Source organism: Zootoca vivipara, chromosome 13, assembly GCF_963506605.1.
Source record: "Zootoca vivipara chromosome 13, rZooViv1.1, whole genome shotgun sequence".
Taxonomy (NCBI): domain Eukaryota; kingdom Metazoa; phylum Chordata; class Lepidosauria; order Squamata; family Lacertidae; genus Zootoca; species Zootoca vivipara.
The window spans coordinates 27,026,536-27,051,755 of NC_083288.1; the positions used below are offsets into that span (position 1 = coordinate 27,026,536).

A 25,220-nucleotide genomic window follows, 5' to 3' on the forward strand; every position below is an offset into this window, starting at 1 on the left:
TGAATGAGATGGGTCTGAGAGACAGGCTTCCCTGGAATATCTCGAAGCCGAGCAGAATCATATAGAGAGAGGTGGTCATTCAGATAGCCTGAACTCAAGCTGTATAGGGCTTTGTTAGGTCATAACCAAAGCTTTGAATGGTGCCTGGAAACAGATTGGTAGCCTGTAGGGTTTTCTGTTCTCCCTTATGGTACTCAATTGAGCATCAAGTTCCTGTGGGATGTAAACAGATGCAGTCAAGTCACAACAGTTCCTAGACCTAGAGTGTCCACATGGAGGAACACCTGACCAGGTCAGTTTCCTGTTCTTCCACACATGCAAATGAGATGGGAAAGGTGCCAGATAAATTCGCTGGTCAGTAGCCATTTTCCCTCTCTTGGACCACACACTTTGAGCAAGCAACATCTTAGTGAGGAGAGAGAGGAAATGGATGTATATACTACTTTTATCTAAGCTAGTCTACCTCTTGAGTTGTGCTGTATCTCAGGAAGCTTGTAAATAAACTCTTTTTATACTTTTAAAAGAGCACTGTGTCATGTTTTTTCTTTTAAGAGGGATAAAGGGGGAAATTACCAGGAAATACATACTTTATTCTAGAGGTTTAATGAAACCTGTGCAACCGTTTTCTGCTGTGCATTGAAAGGGAATGTTACTCTGCTAAGTTTGGAGCTTGCTAACACAAGCTGGGAGAGGATATATTTAATAATATTTCCTCACCCACATTCCTGAACATTCCCACAGTTCCTTGCAGGAAACGGGACTGGTTGGAGTCATGGCAATGTGGGATGAGTTCAAGGGTGCTGGATTAGCTGTATGTTTAGGACTAGTTGGCCCTATGGGAGGGGGGGGCAACAGTTTCCTCTTCCCTCTCTTGGAAGCTCCAAACAAGGGTCTCTGATTATGAACATCAGGATCTATTTTTGGATTACAGCAATGCTAGGCGAAAAGGCCAGGAAAGTGTGGAGTATTTGCTGTGTTATGAAATATCCATCCATAATGTTTGTAAGGTGGAACCTTGAAGTTCTGAAAATTATGTGTGTGTACGTTGAAGGAGGATTGCTTTTAACACCCAGACTTAAGTTGATACTGATCTATTGGAAGGGGTGGGGTAGGAAAAATTAGCTTGCATTGTTCTTTTGGGAGATTTGTTTTGATTATTCGTTTCCTGCTTTCTTTGCTTTTTAAAATCATACCCTTCAAGTAAGGTGCATGACAACTACCCAAATTAACTATTTTAAAAGCTCCCTCATTAACTATAAGAGCAAACTTTTTCGGAAGAGAGGCATTCCTTCCCTTTCAAAAGATATGCAGCCCACTCCTAAGTGGATTTTTGTGTTGGCATCTCGGGAGACAATTGAATTGTGTGCCTTCCGGGATAAAGTCAAACCACTGGAGAGTTACAGCACCAGCTGTGGCTTTGGAGACCAATATGGGAGAGACTACAGGTGCACCATTGCATTTCTTTTCTCTGCACACTTCAGCGCATTTACTCACAAATAAACTCAGTGGGAATTACTACTCCCTGGTGTGTTGTGTGAATTGCAGCGCAGGGGCTCCTGTGGTGTGTGAAAAAGAGTCAGCCTTATGTTTGGGGCCTCCAGAGCTTTTGGATCCAATTTCTTCCAGTCTAAAACCCTCCAGGTATAGTTGGACTTTAGGAGATATTCATATTTATACTCAATAGGGTAGGTTGCTTTCCTGGGGGAACGGTGTTGTTCTGAAGCACTATAGTCTGAGTAACAGTAAACAAGGGATGTCCACGAGGGTCTTGGAAAGGTATAATATTTTTCCATTGTGGACGAGGGGATTGGTACACCTAAAAGATTGTCTCACTTATCTACACGCCGAATCAAAACCACTGCTTTCTGCAGGAGAAGGCATCCTTCAGGTACTGCCTGATCATTCTCCACAATACCAGAATTGAGCCTTTGCCATTGGAGCATCTACTCCTTGGAACTCCCATTAAACATCAGAGGCACCATCACTCTTGTTTTCTCGGCACCTGCCAAATATGTTCTTCTTTCAACAAGTCTACTAAATTAAGGTATCTGTCCTTGTTGGTATCTATATTGGATATAATTGATTTTACATATGTCCTGTTGCTGTTTTAAATACCTATCTTATCTATCTATCTATCTATCTATCTATCTATCCATCCACACACACCATATTTTATATTTGCATTATTTTATATATGTTTTTATTACATTGTAAATTACTTTGGGATGCCTCATGGGATGCAATTCATAGGTGAGACATTATTATTATTATTATTATTATTATTAATCTTCTGAAAGCGTTGAGGAAATAATTCATCTGGCCTCCAGTCTCTGCTTCTTAGTCTTGAATGTTTGAGAACTGGGTGTGGTTTGTTAGAGGTGGAAAGACAAGCTGTATCACTCAGAGGCACTGTCATCACTTCCCAAATGCTATAGAGTCCTGGCATTGAAAGCAGAGTAAACAACTCTCTTTTGAAGAAAAGAGATGAACTCATTTCAGTCCCAGGTACCATGGGCAATATCTACTTTCCTGTCTCTTGTGATTGGTGGGATCTCGCCACCTGCACGATGAGGCACCCCATCCTATGTTTATGCACTATGTTTGTCTTCAATGACTGTGCCCATCGCTTTCAGCAGGGGGGGAGCACAGCAGTGCACAGCCTTTATTAACCATCGCTTCTAATACTAGGACACGGGTGGCGCTGTGGTCTAAACCACTGAGCCTCTTGGGCTTGCCGATCAGAAGGTCGGCGGTTTGAACCCCTGCGACAGGGTGAGCTCCCGTTGGTTGGTCCCAGCTCCTGCCAACCTAGCAGTTCGAAGGCATGCCAGTGCAAGTAGATAAATAGGTACCGCTGAGGCTGGAAGGTAAACGGCGTTTCCGTGCACTCTGGTTTCCGTCACGGTATCCCATTGTGCCAGAAGTGGTTTAGTCCTGCTGGCCTCATGACCCGGAAAGCGCCACGTAAAAGAAATGTTCCTCTTCCCCTCCCACCCCCAACCCACGGTTTTTTCCAATCATATCTGAGAATGGAAGTACAACTGGGTTTTATGTAATTGACACACAGATCCAAATAAAATTTCTGGACCTTTGGTTAAACAGATTGACCTGTCCTATACTATTTGTGTGGTAATAATGATCCTCGCAAACATCTTTCAAGTTACAGGGAAATGCAGTGAAAGTCTGATGCATACATGAACTCCATGACCTTCCATTCGCCAGCCTCCCATCTTCATAGATTTTATTTTCTGTTCTAGATTAGCCTACTTATGACGCAGGTAGAATCTATCAATGGCACATCTGTGTCTGAGTTTGAGCTTGATGGGTTCCTCAACTTGGGCGACTATGGCATACTTCTCTTTGCCATCTTCTTAGTGATCTACCTGCTCATCCTCAGTGCCAATGCTCTCACCTTCAGCCTCATCTCTGCCACTCCTCGCCTTCACGTCCCCATGTATTTCTTCATTGCTGTGCTGGCCACCTGGGAGGTGTTCTATACCACCGTTACCATGCCCAGGGTGCTGGTGGACCTTCTGAGGAGCAAGAAGTCCATTTCCTTCAGCAAATCTATTTCTTCCACAGCGTGGGGATCTCAGAGGCCTGCTTGCTCGCAGTGATGGCTTACGACCGGTACTTAGCCATCTGCGCCCCGTTAAACTATATGACCAAGATGACGCCCCAACTTTGCATTCAGCTCGTGCTGGGGTGCTGTGTGTGTGGTTTTGCATGTCCTTTGCCGGAGATTGTTCTGACTTCCAGGTTGCCCTTCTGTGGGCCTAGTCATATAGATCATATATTCTGTGACTTCCCTCAGGTGATCAGTCTCGCTTGCACAGACATATCGACCAACATCATGTTGGATTTCGCCCTCCACACCATCGCCATCCTGGCCCTCATCTTTCTCATCCTCCTCTCATACATGAAGATACTGAAAGTCATTGTTAAGATCTTTTTTCCACTTGCGCCTCCCACCTCATTGTGGTCCTTACTTTTTTTGGAACTACTGGCTTCATGTACATGCACTTGACATGGATGGGATCGGGACGTTATGACAAGATCGTTGCAGTCATCTATGCCTTTTTTATCCCTCTTTTCAACCCCATCATCTATACTCTGAGAAACAAAGAAATCAGGGATGTGATCAGAAAGATCGTTGGTTTCCCTGCTTTGGCATGAGTCGGCAACATATGAGGTGGTTTCTGAACTTCTTGAGACTTCAGGAAGTCATTCCATGATCAAAAGTCCTGCTCACCCAGTGATTGTTGCTGCAATTATGATTTTTGAAAAAAAATAAAAAATGAACGTCTAACAAAATATATTTCCACAGTTTCACTTGTAAGGAAAAGGGAGATAGATTCAAATAAGAAGAAACAGAATTCAAACTTTCTTATCTCCCTTTGGAGTTTTGCATGTAACTTGTATGTCATATCTAGATTTACATATGCATACATTTGCGAACATCAGCATGTAATGTTGCACCTCAGCATGCATGATCCACGATTGTGGAGCTCTTAATACTCCTTTATACCAATTTAAATGTAACACCATTCCTACAAAGAAACATGGTATTCTATGACAGTGTATGCATTAGCAGCTTGAAATGCAGTCTGGATCCAAGCTTGCTGTGGGGGGGGGAAAGGGGGGATTCCTCAAAATGCAGCACTTCATAAGGGAAGCATCAATACGCTATTAGTCAGAAGACAGTGTGTTGTTAGAACACTACATGCAATGTGTATACAAGCAGACACTAAATCCCAATGCACTCAAGAGCATATGCATACCAGTATATATGCACGCTCACACCCTGGAGTTAGCAGATGAGAAATAAACATTTAATCAGTGGTTCCCAAACCTTTTCGGGCCACAAACATTTGGTTCCATAATCTCATCCCCAGTGCCTTCTAATCTATAAAAAGCATTGTTCAGAACAGCAGTCTGCACCACCCACTAAGGAAGATAATAGCACAATACGATTCAAAATGGTAGCAATTAATTTCACATTTGTTCAAAATCCAATTAAAATATTTAGTTCAACTGATTAAACACATTTGATGGACTCAATCCAGTGATACCAGCTTTTCAAAGTCTGATAGTCATTTACACCTCCAATATCACCCCACTTGTCTCTTAGCACCCACTGTGTAATCCCATCACCACAACCCGGGGTGGTTAACTGCCCACTTTGAGAACCACGTCACAGAGCTTTCCGAACCGTGTGTCGTGACACGTTCATGTGTCAGCTGCAGTGTGTAGGTGTGTCGTGTGAATGCTCCCGGTGCTCCTCTCGGGACTGGAAAGGGGTTCGTTTAATCTCTGGTTTGCTTGTAAAACTGAATTACTGTGTCACAAAATGATGCATGTCTAAAAAGTGTGTCACCGAAAGCTGTGCCGTAGCATTAGATTATCCCTCCTTTCCCAGGCAGAAGCCAAGTAGCTCAACACTATAGTTGTTCCTAGGTTGCCACGAGGGCAGTTAAAGAGACAATTGCCCCTTTTCACAGCTTCAGTTGCCTCTCTGCAATGGTGCTGAAGATCTGCGGAGTCAAGGGCATGTAACATTCTTCAGAGTCATCGAGGAAGAAGAGGGGGTCACTGATGACAGCAGGGTCAAATCCTTCCTTTACCAGCTGGCTTTTGATCTGTTTGAAAGTGCCCGTGATCTCCAGGGTGCCCTGCATGGGAAAGAGCACTGTGGTGAGTAGAGAACGACAAACGGCACCCCGCTCCATGACATTCCTAGAGCAGGCCAAGGGGGGTCAGTGTTTTGAGCAGTGGCAGGTGAAGATCTACAAGAACAGGCTCTGAGCTCTGCTGGGGAAGCTGGCACCCTAAGCATCTCATTGGAGATAAAGAGAGGGGATTTCACTCTAGTCATTTACACCTGGTTGCTGAAGGCCAAACCACATGGATCTGTGACTCGGGGCTCATCCAGACTTCCTTTTGTGCTGTCTGTCTTTGAGTGGTGTGTGTGTGTGTATGTGTGTGTGTGTGTGTGTATCTATATCTATATCTATCTATCTATCTATCTATCTATCTATCTATCTATCTATCTATATATCCTGGTGCTCTCCCTGGGAAAGCTTGGAGGAAATTACAATCGGGGCTTGTGTGCATAGGGGCCAACTCCTAGGGGCCAACACCCCCCCCAATACTTGCCCCCCATATTTTACAGTGGAACCTCGGTTTACGAACGCAATCCGTTCCACGGAGGCGTTCGTAAACGGAGGCATTCGCTCCCCGAAGGCACGCTTTTGCGTGTGCGCGAAGTGCTGGTAGAGTGCTTCTGCGCACGCACACGCTGCGCAGATCGCTTCTGCGCATGCACAAGCTGCGCGTCCGACACCACGGAACCCAGATGTAAACACTTCCAGGTCCGTGGCGTTCTTAAACGGAGGTGTTCATAAACAGAGGTAGTTGTAAACCGAGGTTCCACTGTATTCAAATTAGCACCCCTGTTTCCATGGATTAATGTTCACTCTAATTCAGTGGTAAAACACAGATTTTCGGGGGGGGGGGAGCCCCGGGAAAAAATAAACAAAAACCATGGGCCATGGGTGAGGTCATTATACACCCTTTCACACTTGAAAATTCACGCAACACACACACACACACACACACACACACACACACACACACACACCCTTACCCTTTCCCCTCCCCTTGCTGCTCCTCTGATTAGGAAACAGCCAAAAAGTCAGGAAAGATCACTAGAGAGGAATCCGTGCCCCACACTCTCTCAAACACACATGCCCATTCATGCACAGGCTCCCAAAGACATATTGTGCCCAGCCAGCCTCCTCTCTGCACAGTCTTGCCCCCTGGTGCTTCATTGATTGAGAAACAGCTGAGCAAGAAGGTGATGGATGGCTGATGAAGGACTTTGTGTGAGAGGCAGGGAAGGGAAGAATTCCCAGGGTAGGAGGCTGGAAGAAGAAATGGAAGCCTCCAGGTGAGAGCTGGGAGAGTCCACTCCTTTTGGTATGAGAAGGGTTAAGCTCTACCCCTAATAGAGGGCTCTGTGTTTTCTTCTCTCTCTCTTTCCCCTCCTATAGAAGGAGTGTGTTTGTGCAGGCTCCTCACCCCTGTTCTATAGCTTGGAGGCCTACTCGGCTTGACCTATGGGGTTCTCAAGTCAGCAAGCACAGGGAGGAAAGTGACAAGAAGGGATCATACCTGGATGCGAACGAAGCGAGGTACAGCATAGGCTGGCAACAAATCATTGGCATGCGCATACAGCTCCTGCCCATCAAAGGAGTGCCCCTTCTTAAGGCAGATTGCAGCCATCCCAGTCTTTCCTTCGTGGCCTGGGACAAACCAGTTGGGGGTGTGGAAAGCCATGTCACGCATAAATGGATGTACCTAGAACAGCTGTGGACTTAACTCACCAAATAGCCCGAGGCGGCTAGCTAAAAACAGTCCAATTCGCACAGATCTTTTCCTTTTTAATTTTTATTTTTTTTTGGATTTTCTACATTAACCACTTTGGTTTTTGAGCTAGCTGTGGAAGAAAGCAAGGACCTTTCCTTCACAACCAGCACAGAAATGCAGGCCTGCCTCCAGATTGTCACATCCCCACACGGTACATTGAAAACACACTTCAGTAGAGCATGAGTCTCTTCATCTCAGGGCTGTGGATTCGAGCCCCACGTTGGGCAAAAGATTCCTGCATTGCAGGGGGTTGGACTAGATGACGCTCGTGTTCCCTTCCAACTCTACAATTTGTTGATTCTCTGACACACACACCCCCAAGAATCCTGGGAACTACAGTTCCCAGAACCCTTAACAAATCGGTTCACAGAATCTGAATGACCCAAGAGCTGCAGCCGTTCGTGAGCGACTGAACCTTGTTGCTGGTGAGCAGATAATCTTGCCATATATTTGGACGCTAAATGTGGCAGCAGAAAGATGGGGTTCTATCCAATGGAATTTCAGACCCACCTGGGACTGGTACCCCATAGACATTGACTTCCTGGATAAATCTCAATGGTGCCAGGGTGGTCTCCACTTCCGTAGTGGCCACGTTTTCCCCTTTCCAGCTGCATAGACAAAACAGATTATTCCCGGATGGGTTTGGTAAAAGTGATCATCCCTCATTTAATTCATAATCAGGAATTTTGTCATTGCCGCAAGCAAGGAGCCCAGTTTGTGGTTCTTTGGTGTTTTCGAATGCTGTGTCTTTGCCTGCTTATATAAGTTGTGCTGCGTTGGTTTTATTTAGTGGTTGTTTCGGGGATCCTCCAAACACCCTTTTAATTGTATACTCCTACTTTGTGCTCATGACGGTATCAGGGCAGTTATACATGCTCCCTCTTTCAGTATTATTTGTGCCTGCAAAAGTTTCCGGGAGGACACAGGGCTTTGTTCCCAACTGTTAAAGCCATAGCTGCCAAGTTATCCCTTTTTTAAAGGGATTTTCCCTTATGCTGAATAGGCTTCCTCGCGAGAAAAGGGAAAACTTGGCAGCTATGGTTAATAATAATAATAATAATAATAATAATAATAATAATAATAATTTATTATTTATACCCCGCCCATCTGGCCGGGTTCCCCCAGCCACTCTGGGCGGCTTCCAATAAAACAGAAATTCTAAAATACAGAAATCCATCAAACATTAAAATACAGAGATCCATCAAACATTAAAAGCTTCCCTAAACAGGGCTGCCTTGAGATGCCTTCTAAAGGTCTGGTAATTGTTGTTCTCTTTGACCTCTAGTGGGAGGGCATTCCACAGGGTGGGAGCCACTACCGAGAAGGCCCTCTGCCTGGTTCCCTGTAACTTGGCTTCTCGTAGTGAGGGAACCGCCAGAAGGCCCTCGGAGCTGGACCTCAGTGTCCGGGCAGAACGATGGGGGTGGAGACGCTCCTTCAGGTATACCGGACCGAGGCCGTTTAGGGCTTTAAAGGTCAACACCAACACTTTGAATTGTGCTCGGAAACGTACTGGGAGCCAATGTAGGTCTTTCAGGACCGGTGTTATGTGGTCTCGGCGGCCGCTCCCAGTCACCAGTCTAGCTGCCGCATTCTGGATTAGTTGTAGTTTCCGGGTCACCTTCAAAGGTAGCCCCACGTAGAGCGCATTGCAGTAGTCCAAGCGGGAGATAACTAGAGCATGCACCACTCTGGAGAGATAGTCAGTGGGCAGGTAGGGACTCAGCCTGCGTACCAGATGGAGCTGATAAACAGCTGCCTTGGACACAGAGTTGACCTGTGCCTCCATGGACAGCTGTGAGTCTAAGATGACTCCCAGGCTGCGCACCTGGTCTTTCAGGGGCACAGTTACCCCATTCAGGACCAGGGAATCCTCCACACCTGCCCGCCTCCTGTCCCCCACGAACAGTACTTCTGTCTTGTCAGGATTCAATCTCAATCTGTTAGCCGCCATCCATCCTCCAACCGCCTCCAAGCACTCACACAGGACCTTCACCGCCTTCACTGGTTCTGATTTAAAAGAGAGGTAGAGCTGGGTATCATCAGCATACTGATGGACACCCAGCCCAAACCCCCTGATGATCTCTCCCAGCGGCTGCATATAGATGTTAAAAAGCATGGGGGAGAGGACAGAACCCTGAGGCACCCCACAAGTGAGAGCCCAGGGGTCTGAACACTCATCCCCCACCACCACTTTCTGAACACGGCCCAGGAGGAAGGAGCGGAACCACTGCATATCAGTGCCCCCAGCTCCCAAGCCCTCTAGACGGTCCAGAAGGATGTTATGGTCGATGGTGTCAAAAGCCGCTGAGAGATCCAGCAGAACAAGGAAACAGCTCTTACCTTTGTCCCTAGCCCGCCGGAGATCATCGACCAGTGCGACCAAGGCAGTTTCAGTCCCATGATGAGGCCTGAATCCTGACTGGAAGGGATCCAAATGGTCCGCTTCTTCCAGGCGTGCCTGGAGTTGTTCAGCAACCACTCGCTCAATCACCTTGCCCAAGAATGGAAGATTTGAGACTGGGCGATAGTTGGCCATATTGGCCGGATCTAAAGATGGTTTTTTAAGAAGTGGTTTAATAACCGCCTCTTTCAGCGGGTCTGGGAAGGCTCCCTCATGGAGAGAAACATTTACCAACCCGCGAAGCCCATCGCCCAGCCCTTCCCGGCTAGCTTTTATAAGCCAGGATGGGCAAGGATCAAGGTTAAAGCTCCCGTAACTTCCTGCTTCAAATCCGGTAACTTTTAATGCCACAAATGCTTGGCAGAGTGGGGCTTTTGCTGGATCCCTTCCAGATGATGCATCAATGTCGGGGAAGCGTCACAGAACAACTAATAAAGCAAAATGATGTGCGGATGGTCCAGTATAAATCCACCACTAATGCGCTATTATTGCACCAATGGCATTGTGCAGAATATATCCACAAAAAAACACTGGTCTAGAGGGGCCCTTACTGTTTTATTGCCTTGTAATGCACCCTGAGATATTCCTTATTTAAGTGCATCTTCCTTTTCTGCTATTTATTTATAATAGCCTGGGTGACTAACAACAGTATCAAAACAACCAACCCTACAATAAACAATAAACAAGCATCTAACAAAACAATCAGTAGAAAAAGCGAAAATCAGAGACTAACCATTGATGAAGGATGGGGTAGATATTTTGTTATCAGTAATGAGATAAAATTACTTACATTTGGATACTGGTTTAGATCATTCAGAGTTCTTCACATACAAGATCTTATTGTGATCCTTACGGCGACAAAGCCTGTGGCCTTCCAGATCTGGCTGGACCTCAACTCCCATCAGTCTCAACCAGCATGGCCAGTGGTCAGGGAAGATGGGAGCTGTAGTACAGCAATACCTGCTGGATTACCGTACAGGTTTCCCATCCCCACCTTGCAACAACATCTATAAGATAAGTGAGCCTTATTACACCCAAATTACACCTGGGGAAGACAGAGGTGAGATTTGAACTAGATGCTTCGTGACCCTCTGAGCCACTGCCCTGCACTAGCTCTTTAGGTGTTTGCCAGCATTTGTGAATGCTACCTATGCTAATGAAACTTTGGTGCTGACTGCCTGTTCTACATTTGTCATAATATCAGCCGCAGAACCTGTGGTGGGACTCACCGGAAAGTATCTCCTACCCGGTCCTTGAAATATAAAAAGCCTTCTTGGTCTTCCATCAGAAGGTCGCCGCTATTGAAGTAGCAGTCTCCTTTGGTGAAAACATCCTGGAGAATCTTCTTCTTCGTCTTCTGTTGGTCTCCTGCGTAGCCGTAGAACGGGGAAATCCCAGTGATTTTGGCCACAAACAAGCCTGTCTCACCTGGGGAAAGAAGAAGTAATATTCATCCTCCAACAAAGAACCACAGGCAAGACGACTGCCTCCAGGTGGTTCCAGCGGGAGTCAGCCAGTGCTACTGCGGACCAGACGTCCTACCATCCTCCTTGCTGCCATTGATATCTGCCACTGCTGGCATCTCAAGCAGCTGTCAGAATGCACAGCAAGGGAGCACATGGAAGCGAATCTGCTTTGGGACACTGTTTCCTCAGGCATTTGTACTTAAATCAGGTGAAGCACATCACCACATCTGATTGCTGCAGAATGTGCTGATTTGGCAGGATGCTGGCCTCAGTTGGGCCACCCTGTGAAATCCACGAGCAGTAGATTCAAGACAGGCCAGAAACTCATTATGTTACAAAAAAATGCTTTCAAAAATGTGAATATTAGGGGAAATCCCACATGAACATGTGTACGATAGAAGAAACAATTTTTTGTGCTGCTTTTAAAAAATAAAATAACATTTTAAAAAATAAAATAACATTAAAAAAAATAAAAACTGCTGATATAGAAATGTGCTGAACTGAATGGCATGTCCAGGCAGTTGCTATTTTCAGGTGGGATTCAATAACATACCAACAAATTCAGTTTGAGCAATTATAGATGTTTAGGTGGTCTTGTGCAACAAACCCGCTTCCCCCAAGTATTGGATTTTTAAGGAAAGGGATGGGGGGAATGGACTGGAAAGATTAAAGCTTGCTTTGATGCAATGTCATCTAACGTCCCTGCAAATAAATCAGAATGAATTAAATAACCAACGGCATCCAATCTCCCTGCAAACAAAACTGGATGAATGCTCATTAAACAGGAAGCAACCTAAGAATGGAAAAATGAGAAACTGAAGTTGAAACTGACGGATGCATCCATCCCTTCTGGTGGCCCTGTAAAATGAAGACTCTTCGCATCTAACTCAAAGCAGGAGTAGCTCACACTTCCTCTTCCAATGCTTCTTCTTCTTCTGTCTACTGGTATGTGTGAAGAAGGGACTCTGCCATCTTTCTTGCAGGGAGAGATGTGAGCAATTTCCACAGTCTAGAGCAGTGATGGGCAACCTTTTGAGCTTGGTGTGTCAAAATTCGCCCAAAAACCCGAGCATAAATTGGGTGGTGTGTCACTTTAAGAAAATAATAATAATTTCACGATATTTATAGTTTAAATAACAAAAATGTATAATTGTAATATATAACTGTATTTAATAAACCAAAAACTAATTATTTAACCAAACCAAACCACAAACCCCTTATTTATCACAAAGTGCCCAGAGTTGTTGAGCTTTTTGGGGGGAGCTGCTAACCAAAGTTTTGGAGGGTTTTTTTGGGGGGTGCAAAAGTTGCTTTGCTTTTTTGGGGGGGGATGCCTCAAAGCTGCTGCATTTTTGGGGGAAAGAGAACAGAAATAAATGACGAATGATACCTTCGCTGGAACTAACACGCAGCACCGACATAGTCTGCCAAAGCGCCAAAAAACCCAGCACAGAACGGGTTAAAAAACTAACGCTGTTACACCCAATCATAGTCTGCCAAAGCGCCAGAAAGGGTTAAAAAACCAATCTCTGGCTACCAGCAACAGCAGAGACAAGCTGTAGTGGAGACAAGTTGTAGGAGGAGCGGGAGAACAAATGGGGGGAAAACAACAACATCAGCACGAATGGGCCGATGGGGCATGTGCCAGCAGTGAGGGCTCTGCGTGTCACGTCTGACATGCGTGTCATAGGTTCGCCATCACTGGTCTAGAGGCCATGTACTGTACCTTCCTGTGAGTTAAGACTCTGACAATACAAAGCCCAGTTCCTGTCTGAATGCCAACTTTATTGGCTTACCTGGGGTCACTGGGATGCAATGTCCGTTCTTGTCCCTCACAGGCTCATCCTTGTCAACGTCATATTTGATGAGTTCATACTTTGTCAGTTTCTGAGGTGGAACAAGCAGGAAATGGAAACATGATGCCACAAGGATGAAATTCAAGGCTGCACATGGACCGGAATATATTTCGGTAAAAGGGAAAAGGGAGCTTATCACTAATAACTGTAATAATAATAATAATAATACTGCTAATTCATTTTTTTAAAAAAATAAAATCAGTTTACAACAACCTATATATATATAAATGTTTAAAAGGTGAAACTGTGGGCTCCACTTTTCTCCGAAACCGCTTGACCAATTGTCCTGGAATTTGGACACAACGGTCCATGCCACTACCCGAGTGTTTGCACAACCTCGGATTGCTCACGTTTCATACCTGCACAGGTAAAAACCTGCTTTTCCACAAACTAAAACAGCGCCCTCAAGTGGTGTTATTCCCACAGCTCCTCCTCCACCTCCTCCTCATGGAGTCTAACCCACACCCACAAACCCCGCCTCCGCCACGAGATCTTGTAAAACAGGGGGACTCTGAGACTCAGGGGATCTGAAGGGGGGCTATTACCCTCCATTTGACAGACTAACGCACAGCAACGCGTGCAGGGCCAACTAGTTATACATAAAACCATAGAAGACAAACCATAGAAATTACCTAGGAAGCACAACAATACCTGAAGGCCTAAAGGTCTCTGCGAGGTAGGTTGGACTGAGAGACAGCAGCTGAGCCAAGCTCACTTTTGCAGCTGAGCAGAGATTTGAGTCTGGTCGTCTCTGGTATTGAGAACCTTTGGTCCTCCAGGTGTCGCTGAATGAACTGCACCCATCACCCCTGGCCATTGACCATGCTTGCCAGGGCTGATGGGAGTTATACTTCATCAACTTCTGGAGAGCCAAATGTCCCTCATCCCTGGTCTAAACTGAGCACATTGCTGCTCTACCTCACTGAGTTCCTCTGGTAGCGGCTGAAGCTCAGGGGCAGAGAACCCCTTTTTTGCCTGCATTGCCTCATTCGAGTTTAATTATGTGCTGTTGTTGGGGGCAAAGCCCAAAGTGGATGGATGCAAATCCATATATACACATGCCCAAACTCTTCACCAGACATGCTTCCTTTCGGAGTTCTGAGAAAAGGGTTTCCCTTTCTAGGCACACAGTACGGAAATGCAGCAAGCTGCCACTGGAAGAAGGGAGCTGTTTCTTTGTCTGTTGGCAGTGTGGCTTGGCAGCCATGCCCCTCTTTACCACTGCTTCGTTGAGTGGCATAATGGACAAGATCAGGCTTGAACCTCAGCAGGAACATCTGGGCAGTGGGCAACCTGCACTGCGGAGGCTGCACTATGCCAAGAAACTATCTTTCCAAGTCTTACATTTTTGCTTGTGGGGTGTCGACAAAATTCTTGGTACCTTTCCTTGTACTTTCCCCTGCTGTTTGCTTTTATCTTGCTTCACCTTTGTGTTGCATTATCTCTACTGCTTTCTAGCTGCCTGAGAGGAGAGGTGGCCAGTCCTGACATGCCCTGTGAATAGAGTGCAGCAGGAATAACAAATTCTGGATTGTGTGCAGCAGGACTTGGGCACATCCACCCCATATATTTCAAGAGAGGGACGTGGGTGGCGCTGTGGTCTAAGCCAGTGGTCCTCAACCTTGGGCCTCCAGATGTTTTTGGCCTACAACTCCCATGATCCCGCAGGACCAGTGGTCAGGGATGATGGGAATTGTAGTCCCAAAACATCTGGAGGCCCAAGGTTGAGGAGCACTGGTCTAAGCCACTGAGCCTCTTGGGCTTGCGATCGGAAAGTCGGCAGTTTGAATCTGCACGACGGGGTGAGCTCCCATTGCTCTGTCCCAGCTTCTGCCAACCTAGCAGTTCCAAAGCATAGCAGTGCGAGTAGATAAATAGTGGCGGGAGGGTAAACTGCATTTCCATGTGCACTGGCACTCGTCACGGTCCTCTGTGTGTCAGTAGTGGTTTAATCGTGCTGCCCATGTGGCCCGGAAAGCGAGATGAGTGCTGCACCCCATAGTCGCCTTTGACTGGACTTAACTGTACAGGGGTCCTTTACCTTTACCTTTTACCTTATGTATTTCAAGCATTATTATACCACTTGAACAGTCATGGCTTACTCCCAAAGAATCCTGGGAGAAACTCTAGCTTATTAAGGGTGCTGAGAGTTTTTAGGAGACTCCTAATTTCATACCCCTCAACTGCCCTGATTAAATAAGGACATCCTGGTTTTGGCCTCCGTGCTCTCAGCATGGTGCCCAAACACGTGTGAAATCGCGATTTCATGTAAGATCGTAGAGCCCCAAAACACACAGGGAGCGGGCGTCATTTGAGCTCTGCCTCAGGCAGCAAAGGGCTGGACAAACAGTGGTGATGAACATATTGGCCTACTCTGAAGAAGTGACTTCATGGCTTCATAACTGATGCAAAAACTAGCCAATCTGCAATGCACATATTTGGACTGTACCAAACCCAGGAGAAGGGTTCCCAACCAATCTAGATAAGAACGTGTATCTAAACAGGATTTCAGGAAGCTATGGGTTTGCTGAGATATTCTAGTTTAGTCCTCATTACCTTGTAGAGGAAGTGGGACCTTCCCACAGCTCCGACTTTTCCTGTGTAGTTAAAAAACCCGACGTTCGCCTCTGTGGCTCCATAGATCTCATGGATTTGGACGGGTCCAAATCGGTCCAGGAACTCCTTCCAGACCTCCACCCGCATGCCGTTGCCGATTGCCATTCGCACACAGTGGTCTCGGTCGCTGTCTGTCTGCAAAGCAGCATGTCAGAGGGGTTGCCGCTGAACTAAATAAACTTTGCTAATATTTATTATTATATATTTCTATGCCACCTTTACCTTTACCAAGGATCTCAAGGTGATGGCCATGGTTCTCTTCCTCCCCATTTAATTTTCACAGCAACCCCCTGAGGTAGGTTAGGCTAAGAGATCATGACTGGCTCAAGGTCACCCAGTGAGCTTCATGGCTGTGTGAGGATTCAAACCCCGGTCTCCCAGGTCATAGTCCAGGCATCCCCCGGCCCTCCAGATGTTTTGGACTACAATTCCCCTCATCCCTGACCACTGGTTCTCTTAGCTAGGGATCATGGGAGTTGTAGGCCAAAACATCTGGAGGGCCACAGTTTGAGGATGCCTGTCATAGTCCAACACTGTAACCATGGCGCCACACTGAACAGTGCCGGCTTCCTGTCTTCCTGATAGGTTAATGAAATTTCAGGTTAATGAAATGTGCTCTGTGAAGGGCTTCCTAGGAAGGCTCTTTGGAAACTTCACCTGGTTCAGACTGCAGCTGAGGGGCTGTTACTTAAACAGTATGCCATAAGAATCGCCTTGAATCAGGGCAGTGGCCCACCTGGTACAACATCTTGATCTATTAGATGCCTGTGGGAAGCCTACAAGCACCAACAGAGCACAACAGCAGAATTTGCCTACCCAAGTTGGCGGCCCTCACTGGCTCTTGCAGGAACAAATCTCACAATTTATGTGCTGTGTCACAGATAGAAGGGAACTGATGTCACCAAAGGTTTCCAAACCATGGTTTCCAATTCTGGTTCTCAGGTAGATGCCAGGGACCCATGGGCCTTCTTTTAAAAACCAAGCAAAAGAAGCTGACATGGCCATAAACTGCCCTGGAAATTGATGCAGCTTCTGGAACATATGAGGGTTCCTGTTTGTTTGTTTGTTTGCTTTCACCAGGGGCACTGCTATGTAGAAAAGGATGAAGATATTTTTAAGTTAATAATAATAATAATCATAGCTGCCAAGTTATCCCTTTTTTACAGGGATTTCTCCTTATGCTGAATAGGCTTCCTCGCGAGAAAAGCGAAAACTTGGCAGCTATTATAATAATACGAGCGCCTGCAACTGTATACCTGCTTCACCAGCTGTTCCTCAGCAATAAAATGGAATAAAAAAACAAAAACAAGAAAAGAAGATGGCTGATCTCCAGGTGGTCATTTTGCGAGCTCCCTGGGCTGTGTGGGGCTCTTGACTTTGACCTCTAGGTGCAGCCCCCATCTATATTGTTTGGATTCAGCTGTGAATCCAAATGGACAATCCATCTGAATTCTTGGCCACATTTTTGCTGCAACAACAAAATTGGCCTCTCTCGCCAACGATTACCTTTTTCACATTACACAGGTAGCGCATCATTTCTCCCACATACAGGATCAGGGAGATGCGATATCGTCTGCAGTCATTCCAGAACTCAGAAACGGAGAACTTAGGTCTCAAGACACACGTAGACCCTTGTGGGAATAAAGAGAGAGAGAGGCTAAGGTGTGGCCTTGCTGTGAGCACGGGTATAGCCAGATGCAGTTCTAAGTGCCATGCATTATATTATTGCAATGTAAGTCGTATGTTGGGCTGCCTCCGGAAAGTGTTTGGAAACTTCAGCTGGTGCAAAATGTAGCAGCTAAGAGAGCTGCTCTTAAATGTGCAGTGAACCCTCACAGATACAAAAGCTTCTTGAGCCAGACAGCAGCAGAAACAGGGCTGGAGGGTTTTGTTAAGGAGGCTGGGAACTGTAGCTCTGTCGGGGGTAAACTACGGTTCCCATGATTCTCTGGTGCAGGGGAGCAGTGTGCTTTAAAATCATGTTCTGTACGCATCCTGAAGATGTTTGACTTTCACATGTAGGTTTCCTGGTCCGCTTCCTCCCATTGGTGGATGAAAGAATGTTCAGAATTAAATGGTGGCAGGTGTTTTCAATGTATAAAGTGCAAATACTGTATGTGGTGAGGAAGGATCCTATGTGGAGAGAGGTTGTGTTGTGTAGTGGTTAGACCATCAGACAAGGACCTGGGAGACCAGGGCTCTGGTCCCCACTCGCCCTGAAGATCATTGGGTGATCTCGGGTCAGTCACAGTCTGTCAGTCTAACTTGAGAGTACATCTGCACTCATTGATGTGTGTATGTCTGTGCACTTATCAACCCATCTCTGCCTATCACCCTCTTGTAGAGGAGGTGTGTGAGTGGACATTCCATACATACCAACTTCCAGGCATCCTCCAACCCCAATTACGAGTGCACTTGTGTGGTACAGCGGGAGAGGGATGTAGACGACATCCTTGGGGCGGGCCCCAAGGTGGCCTGGTAGGTTGGATGCTATCAGCAGCTTCCTCTGGGAAAGGATAGCAGCTTTCGGTAGCCCTTGAGGCACAGAAGAAAAAGAGAATGGCTCATTTAACAGCCACAAATGATTCCGTCCAGTGGGAAAGCGTAACATGCTGGGATCCCAATACATTCCTTCCCATGTTGACAGATTCTAGGAGCCACAGGTGAGAGCTGAGTGCAAGATGGGGGCCAAAACTACCCTAGCAGGAGCACAACATATTCCCCACAAAGGTTCCCTTAATGACTCCATACACAAGTAGGACAGGTGGAAGGAAGATGAGATTTCCAGACGTAATTGCCCCCCTCACCCATCACTATGACCTTTTCCCTCCTCACCTGTAGTCCCAGAGGTGAAAATATACAGGGATGTAGATTCACCAGTTACGTTGGCTCTGAAGGAAATGGGCACAGGCTCGGCGGAGCTGGACTGGATCTGCCCCAGCAAAGCTTCCACGGCCTCAGTTGGAGATTCTTCGCTCAGGAAGAAAACTCGAAATCCCTCTTTCTTTAGTATAGGAAGGACATCCTCAATGGCATCCTTGAAATCTTCAAGAGAGCATGAAAAAAGGTGAGATTTTTGATTGACCCTTACTTCTTAGCCATAGGCACGGATATCTTCAAATACAGGCAGCTCCCCATGTATGCATGTTCAATATGCACGCATGCACACATTGTGTCGAACCCGAAGCTGACCCCAAAATTTCACAAAAATATCACAAAAGAGGCGCAATGGGGTGTTTGCAGGCTTTTCCAGTTGTGTTTTCAATGGCGTTCTTCTGCATTTATCCTGATTTAATTGTGGGGTGTTTTAACATTTCCCCATTAATCATTCCCTAATTCATTCCACACTTTCCAATGTGTTTCTCCATCGCTTCCCAAGCTGCAAAAAGCGTGAATCTTTTTAAAAGTTGATCTGTTGTGCTTTGCGAACAGTGCCCTTTAACCCACTTTAATTGTGCAAACTTAAAAGTTCCAGTATGTTCCTGAATCCCTCCCCCCAAATATTGATCGACTGGAGGTGCCCTTTGTCTTCTTGGCTAGGTCTGCTTTCCTAAATGTTAATGGCTGCTGTAACCGTTCAGCGGAAAACTGCACTGAAAGGCAGGAGCACGCTAGCTTCTCACAAAATAAATGAGAATAGTGCCTGTATAGTGCCTGGCCTCATATCTCAGGTTCTACAAATGCTCAAAACTTACTTTTTATTGTAAAATGAAAGCATGGACTCTTGGGATTATGGTTCATCCACAGGATAACTGCTTCTCCTTGCCTCTTACCCCTTCCCGACATCCATGACAGGTTCCATAATCTCTGATCAATGGCCATGCTGTCTGGGGCAGATGGCCATAGGTCCCCCAGCCCTGAGGTATGTAGCCATGTACCTAATTGGAGCTGACAAGCCACTGTGGATCCCTAGTCACCCGGGCAGTCAGTGAACTAGCACAAAACAGGGAACTGTGCAAACAACAGCTGAAGTTTTATCCACTCTTACCTTTCCTCCACTCTTTCCAGTCCAGCCATGTCCTGTGCTTTGAAGCTCTGTGTCCAGGTGCCTCCCCACCCCATTTATTTATTTATTTTGCTCCTGTGAAAACCTGCTCTTTAGTGCTCAATCGGAGCAAGCATCAACCCACAGAAAACCCTGTTTGATGCTCTGTTTCAGCTTCAAAGAGCAGGTTTTTGCAGGGAAGACTGGGTGGGGGTGGGGTGGGGGGTGGATCAGCCCCCAGATAGCAAGCCTCTTTTTTTCTTTTTTTCTTTTTGCACAGTTTGCAAAATTGAGCAATGTGACCATGCATTTTGTCTGAGACTGCAACAGCAAAAGTGGGAGCGGGGAAGAAAGAAAGAGAGGGTAATAGGGGCTTATACACTTTATATACCTTTACAGGCTCTGTGTTTGAGCCATCACCCCCCACCAAACTTTTCCTGCAAAAAATCCGCTCCTCTTTAAAGCCGAATTCAGATTTTCCATGGTTTGACGTTGGCTCCAATCTGAAGAGCAAAAAGAACGGAACCCGGACACGAAGCTTTAAATCACCAACCATGCCTGGAAAGAGCCGAGGAAAGGTAAGTGTGAACAAGCCTTTGGTCGTAATCTCTTCCGGATCCAGCCCAAGAAAAATGTTGCTGTAAGAAGAAGAGCTGTAAATGGTGCTCCTCATCAAAAACTGGCCAAGTTTTTGGGGCGCCTGAGGCAACATATTCTACACAAACCCCTTTCCCTGGAAGCAGAAATACGATTTAAACAAATTTAACTATTCACTCCCTTTCATGACACTCAAAAGCAGCTGTTTGAGGCTGCTGCCAGGATTCCTTGCCCAGAGGAGAGCAGTGGTCAAACTGGCCTAATTGTGGAGTCCAGACATGCTTTCATTTCCCCCTGAGGTGCAGCTATTTCCCCGCTTGCAAACCATCACCATCACCTGGAGTTGTCAGTAGCACTTTGGCCTTGCAGGAGCTGAGGGCATGCAAGAGAGACTTGGCTCGGATGTTATAGTTGATACATGCCATGACACTGCCAATCTTCTCCAGTCCCATCCAGACCCAGAGATAGGCTGGGACGTTCTTTAGGAAAACAGCCACCGTTTCCCCTTCCTTCAGCCCTACGTGGTCCCGGAGCACTCTGGCCAGCTGACTGCTGCGCCTGTCGATATCTCGGTAGGAATAGGTTTCATCTCCAAAGAGGACCAAGGGCTTCTCTGGGTGCTTCTGGACTTTGGCCAAGAAGAAGTCCAGTAAGGTGACCGGAGGTTTGCGGCTGATACACCTGTGGCATTTGTATCCTGTATGAAGGACGCGAAAGAAGGAGACCACGTCCTGCCAAAAATAGGGGCTGTAAAATTTCCCCAGGTGGTACACAAGGATCAAGGTCCCCAACACAACCGTGTTCACGTCAAGCATGGCTGGGGTCTGGCTTCGGAAGACCCAAGGTCCTGGAAGCTGCAGGCACCCACTGCCTCTTGCAGTCTCCGTCTGAGACCTGCTGAATGGAAGGCAGAAAAGCAACGAGGAACTTTAAATGAGGTGGAATTTAAATTCTCCCCTCCCACCAGTTCCCACAAGCTGATAGGAGGGAACACTTAACTGCCAGTCTGCAGGTGGTTAATTTGCATGGACTGAGTTGTCTTTGGCTCACAGCACAGGGGAGGTGGCACACACAGCTCCTCTGACTTATGGTTAGTGATTATGTTTCCTCTTGGATGAAGGCAGGGCTTTATTTCAGCTGGAACTCACCGGAACTCAGTTCCGGCACCTCTCAGGTGGGCTCCATTGCCATTTTAAGAGGACGAGGGAGAGTTCTGACAGAGGGGGAGGAGGGGGAGGAGTTTGGATTTGATACCCCGCTTTATCACTACCCGAAGGAGTCTCAAAGCGACTAACATTCTCCTTTCCCTTCCTCCTCCAGAACAAACACTCTGTGAGGTGAGTGGGGCTGAGAGACTTCAGAGAAGTGTGACTAGCCCAAGGTCACCCAGCAGCTGCATGTGGAGGAGCGGAGTCACGAACCTGGTTCCCCAGATTATGAGTCTACCGCTCTTAACCACTACACCACACTGGCTCTCCTCCACCTCCTCTTCTATAAAAATTGCACTAGATGTGGACATTGGTGCTTCCCTTGTGCGCAGTTATGGTAAAACAGGCAGACTTCTATCACTCTTCTGTTTGGGTACGGCAGAGGCGCCATCTTCTCAAGACAATTGAGGAGGCCCAACGCAATATCCCAATGCCAAGCGCATGTCACGTGATGTCCCGATGATGTTCAAGGAGCCATGGGCTGGAGCCAAGCACCCTCTGAAAATTGAGGGGGCCTGGCCCCCTCACAAAAATATGGGGGGGGCGGACCAAAACTGCTTCATCCCCTAGGAGTTGCTGTGCCTTGTGTATGGTATGCTTACAAGAGCTTGATGTTCCAAAATGTGGGTTGATGGGATGGAGAGAAAATCAAATGGACTCTCCACAGACATGTATGCGTTTATTCCATTTTTTTGTCCCACCCGTGAAGGTCAGTAAGTTAGCAAAGATGGCTGCCTCTCATTTTATATTCCAGATAAGCTTGGGAAGCAGTTTGCACTCACAAGGAGTGGCTGAGGGGCTGGGAACATCTGGTGTTGTCAGGGACTGGGCAGAGGAGGAATGGTGGAGACTGCCTCCCCAGCCTGACCCTTCCAGAGAGGAGGAAGAGGAAGACAGTATAGATTTACAACAGGGGTTTGAAGGAGGTAGCACCTCAGAGGCAGATGAGGAGAAAAACTGGGAAATCATGGGACAGCCGGAACAACACCCGGCTGAAAGGTTGTCATTAGAAGGCATTCCAGACCCTCCATCTCCCAGAACCTGGCGAGCCTTAAAAGTAGGAGAGCAAATAGCTCAAAGACAGAGGGCACGTAGCAGCACCCATAGAGGAGACGGTGAGAATGACGAATGAGGAAGTGGGAGAGACGGGGGGCAGGGGAGAGATTCACTCAGGACAATGCCATTATCCAAGAGGCTGGGCTCTATAGCCTCTCTCTGCTGTAAAGATTGAAATAAAAAAGAATGGTAAGAAACTTTTCCTTGTCTTTGTACTTTCCTGGGCAACCAGCCAGGAGCCACTCACAGCATCCTGACAGATGTGCAGGTCAAATGCTGCCCTCTGTAAACATTTGAATCTGGCCCTTGGGACTCTCCCCAGGTCACACTCGATCCTCCCAGCGAGTGAAGAAACCAGCTCTAGACCCTTTGGACTGGAACAATTATTGGCCAGTTGCTAAGATGGAGAGGGCCATGGGGGGGGGAGCAGCTGCAGGCATTCTTGGAGGACACAGATTAGTTAGATCCATTCCAATCTGGGATCAGACCTGCCTGTGGTATTCTACTGGACCAGCTCCGGGGAATGGGAATTGAGGGCACTGTACTACAGTGGTTCCAATCCTACCCTCTATCTTATCTCCAGGAAGGGAGTGTGTGTCAGAAGGAAAATGAATTGAGACTGTTTATATATATATATATATATTAGTAACTTTTTATTATTATTAATGTAACATTTTTATATGTAGCTGTGTATTTTTTTTAAAATTTTGTTTAAGTTGTCTGTTGTTGCTTCAGTTTTTATTTGTTACACCGCTTGGAGATATTTTTGATATGTTAATTGCTATAGAAATTAAATACAATGGTCCCTTGGGCGACAAACACCTCAGGTTACAAACACTTCGGGTTACAGACTCAGCTAACCCAGAAATAGTGCCTCGGGTTAAGAACTTTACCTCAGGATGAGAACAGAAATTGTGCGGCCGTGTGGCGGCGACAACGGGAGTCCCCATTAGCTAAAGTGGTACCTCAGGTTAAGAATGGTTTCAGGTTAAGAACGGACCTCCAGAATGAATCAAGTTCGTAACCTGAGGTACCACTGTAATCAAATCAGCCTGAATCGAGAGAGACCATGCAATCCCTGCGCCATTGCCTGGAAGCGGTGGTGAAACAGATGAGGACAAAACAAGCTGAGCTTGAATCCCAGCAAAACAGAGGCATTGTGGAGGAGTAGCTGCCGTGTTGGAGAATTTGGTCAGTTGCCTATCGTGGATGGGGTTGCCCTCCTCCTGAAAGGGCAGGTTTGCCGTTTGGGTGTGCTCCTGCATCCAGCTCCGTATCACTGGAGGTAGCCTCGGTGGCTAGAAGTGTCTTTTACTAACTGCGACTGATTCAACAGCTACGGCCACTCTTGGACTGGGAGAGCCTGGCCACAGTAATTCAGGCACTGGCAACTTCAAGACTGGATTGCTGCAATGTGGGGCTTCCCTCACGCTTCTGTGGGGCTGGTGCCAGGTTTCTGTGGGCGCCAGAGAAGAGACTTGCAGGGGGCCTTCCTCCCCTTTTAGAGTACCACAGTGGTCCTCTTCTGTGGGCCCCCAAATGCTCCTTTCATATATGTACATCTGGTTATGGCTAGGTCGAGGGCTGTAGTGTGGTGGCAGAGCCTTACATACAGAAAGCCTCAGGTTTAATCCCCAGACTCTCCAGATATAGGGCTGGGAGAGACACCTGCCTGAAACCCTGGACAGCTCCTGCAGTCAGTGTACACTAGGAAGTACTGAGCTAGATCAACCAATTGTCTGATTTGGTATAAGGCACCTTCTGATCTGCTCCTTGCAAGCTCCAGCTACAGCTGCTGTCATGTGTACACACCCTGGGGGGAAAACACCGAGTCCCCCTTGCAGTGTATTCCTTCATCCCCCTGCCCTATCTTCCTAAAGCCCTCCAGTCTGCGTTTTTACACCCACCCAGGGGCGTACCCAGGATCAAAACTAGGGGGGGCAAGAGAGGGGAAGAGAGAGGGAAGGAAGGAGGGAGGGAAGAGAAGGAAGGAAGGAAGGAAGGGGTGGGTGAGAGAGAGAAAAGGAAAGAAAGAAGGAAGGAGAGAGAGAGAGAAAGAAAGAAAGGAAGGAAGGAAGGAAGGAAGGAAGGAAGGAAGAGGGGGGAAGGAAGGATGGAAGGAAAGATGGAGCTCTCATCCGCAGCCCCCCCCCAGCTCAGGCTGCTCCTCCCCCCTCCCACGTTCCTGCTGCTGGCTGCAGCCACGGAGGGGGTGAAAACAGCCCGATTTTGGGCTGCTTCTCGCCCTCCCCACGTTCCTGTCACTGGCTGCAGCCGCGGAGGGGGCAAAACCAGCCCGATTTCAGGCTGCTTCTCCCCCCCACGTTCCTGTCGCTGGCTGTAGCCGCGGAGGGGGTGGAAACAGCCCAATTTCCATAACCCGCAGCAACTTTTCCATAACCCGCAGCGGGTTATGGTCCGTAAAATACGGTATTTTTTTTGCTTCTGGGGGGAGCTGCCCCCCTGCCCCTCGCTGGGTACGCCCATGCACCCACCCTATAGCTATCTTGCTCTATCGACGACTGGGTGTGGCTCCAATCCTCTGTGCACTGACTCAGAAGAATGCTCTGAGATGACAGTGGCATTGTCAGAGACATGGCCCAC

At 47.1% G+C, this 25,220-nt stretch overlaps 1 protein-coding gene and 1 pseudogene across 3 annotated transcripts; one reads left to right on the forward strand and one right to left on the reverse strand.

Moving 5' to 3' along the window:
* Positions 1 to 1,128: 1,128 nt before the first annotated feature.
* On the reverse strand, positions 1,129 to 21,272 carry LOC118094139 (long-chain fatty acid transport protein 2). 3 transcript variants are annotated; one of them, XM_035134173.2, is made up of 10 exons: positions 20,690 to 21,271; positions 18,606 to 18,815; positions 18,147 to 18,305; positions 17,277 to 17,401; positions 15,711 to 15,905; positions 13,095 to 13,185; positions 11,062 to 11,260; positions 7,939 to 8,036; positions 7,174 to 7,304; positions 1,129 to 5,672 (listed from the first exon to the last, which is right to left on the reverse strand). In XM_035134173.2, exons 1-10 carry the CDS (start codon positions 21,165 to 21,167, stop codon positions 5,496 to 5,498), a joined length of 1,863 nt encoding a protein of 620 aa, XP_034990064.1. In that variant the 5' UTR covers positions 21,168 to 21,271; the 3' UTR covers positions 1,129 to 5,495. The 3 variants fall into 3 exon arrangements, with proteins under 3 accessions (XP_034990064.1, XP_034990067.1, XP_034990068.1); XM_035134176.2 differs by lacking the exon at positions 7,939 to 8,036 and having other exon boundaries at positions 7,174 to 7,359; XM_035134177.2 differs by lacking the exons at positions 1,129 to 5,672; positions 7,174 to 7,304; positions 7,939 to 8,036 and adding an exon at positions 9,843 to 10,839 and having other exon boundaries at positions 20,690 to 21,272.
* LOC118094633 (olfactory receptor 6N1-like) lies at positions 3,270 to 4,176 on the forward strand (annotated as a pseudogene).
* Positions 21,273 to 25,220: the final 3,948 nt, after the last annotated feature.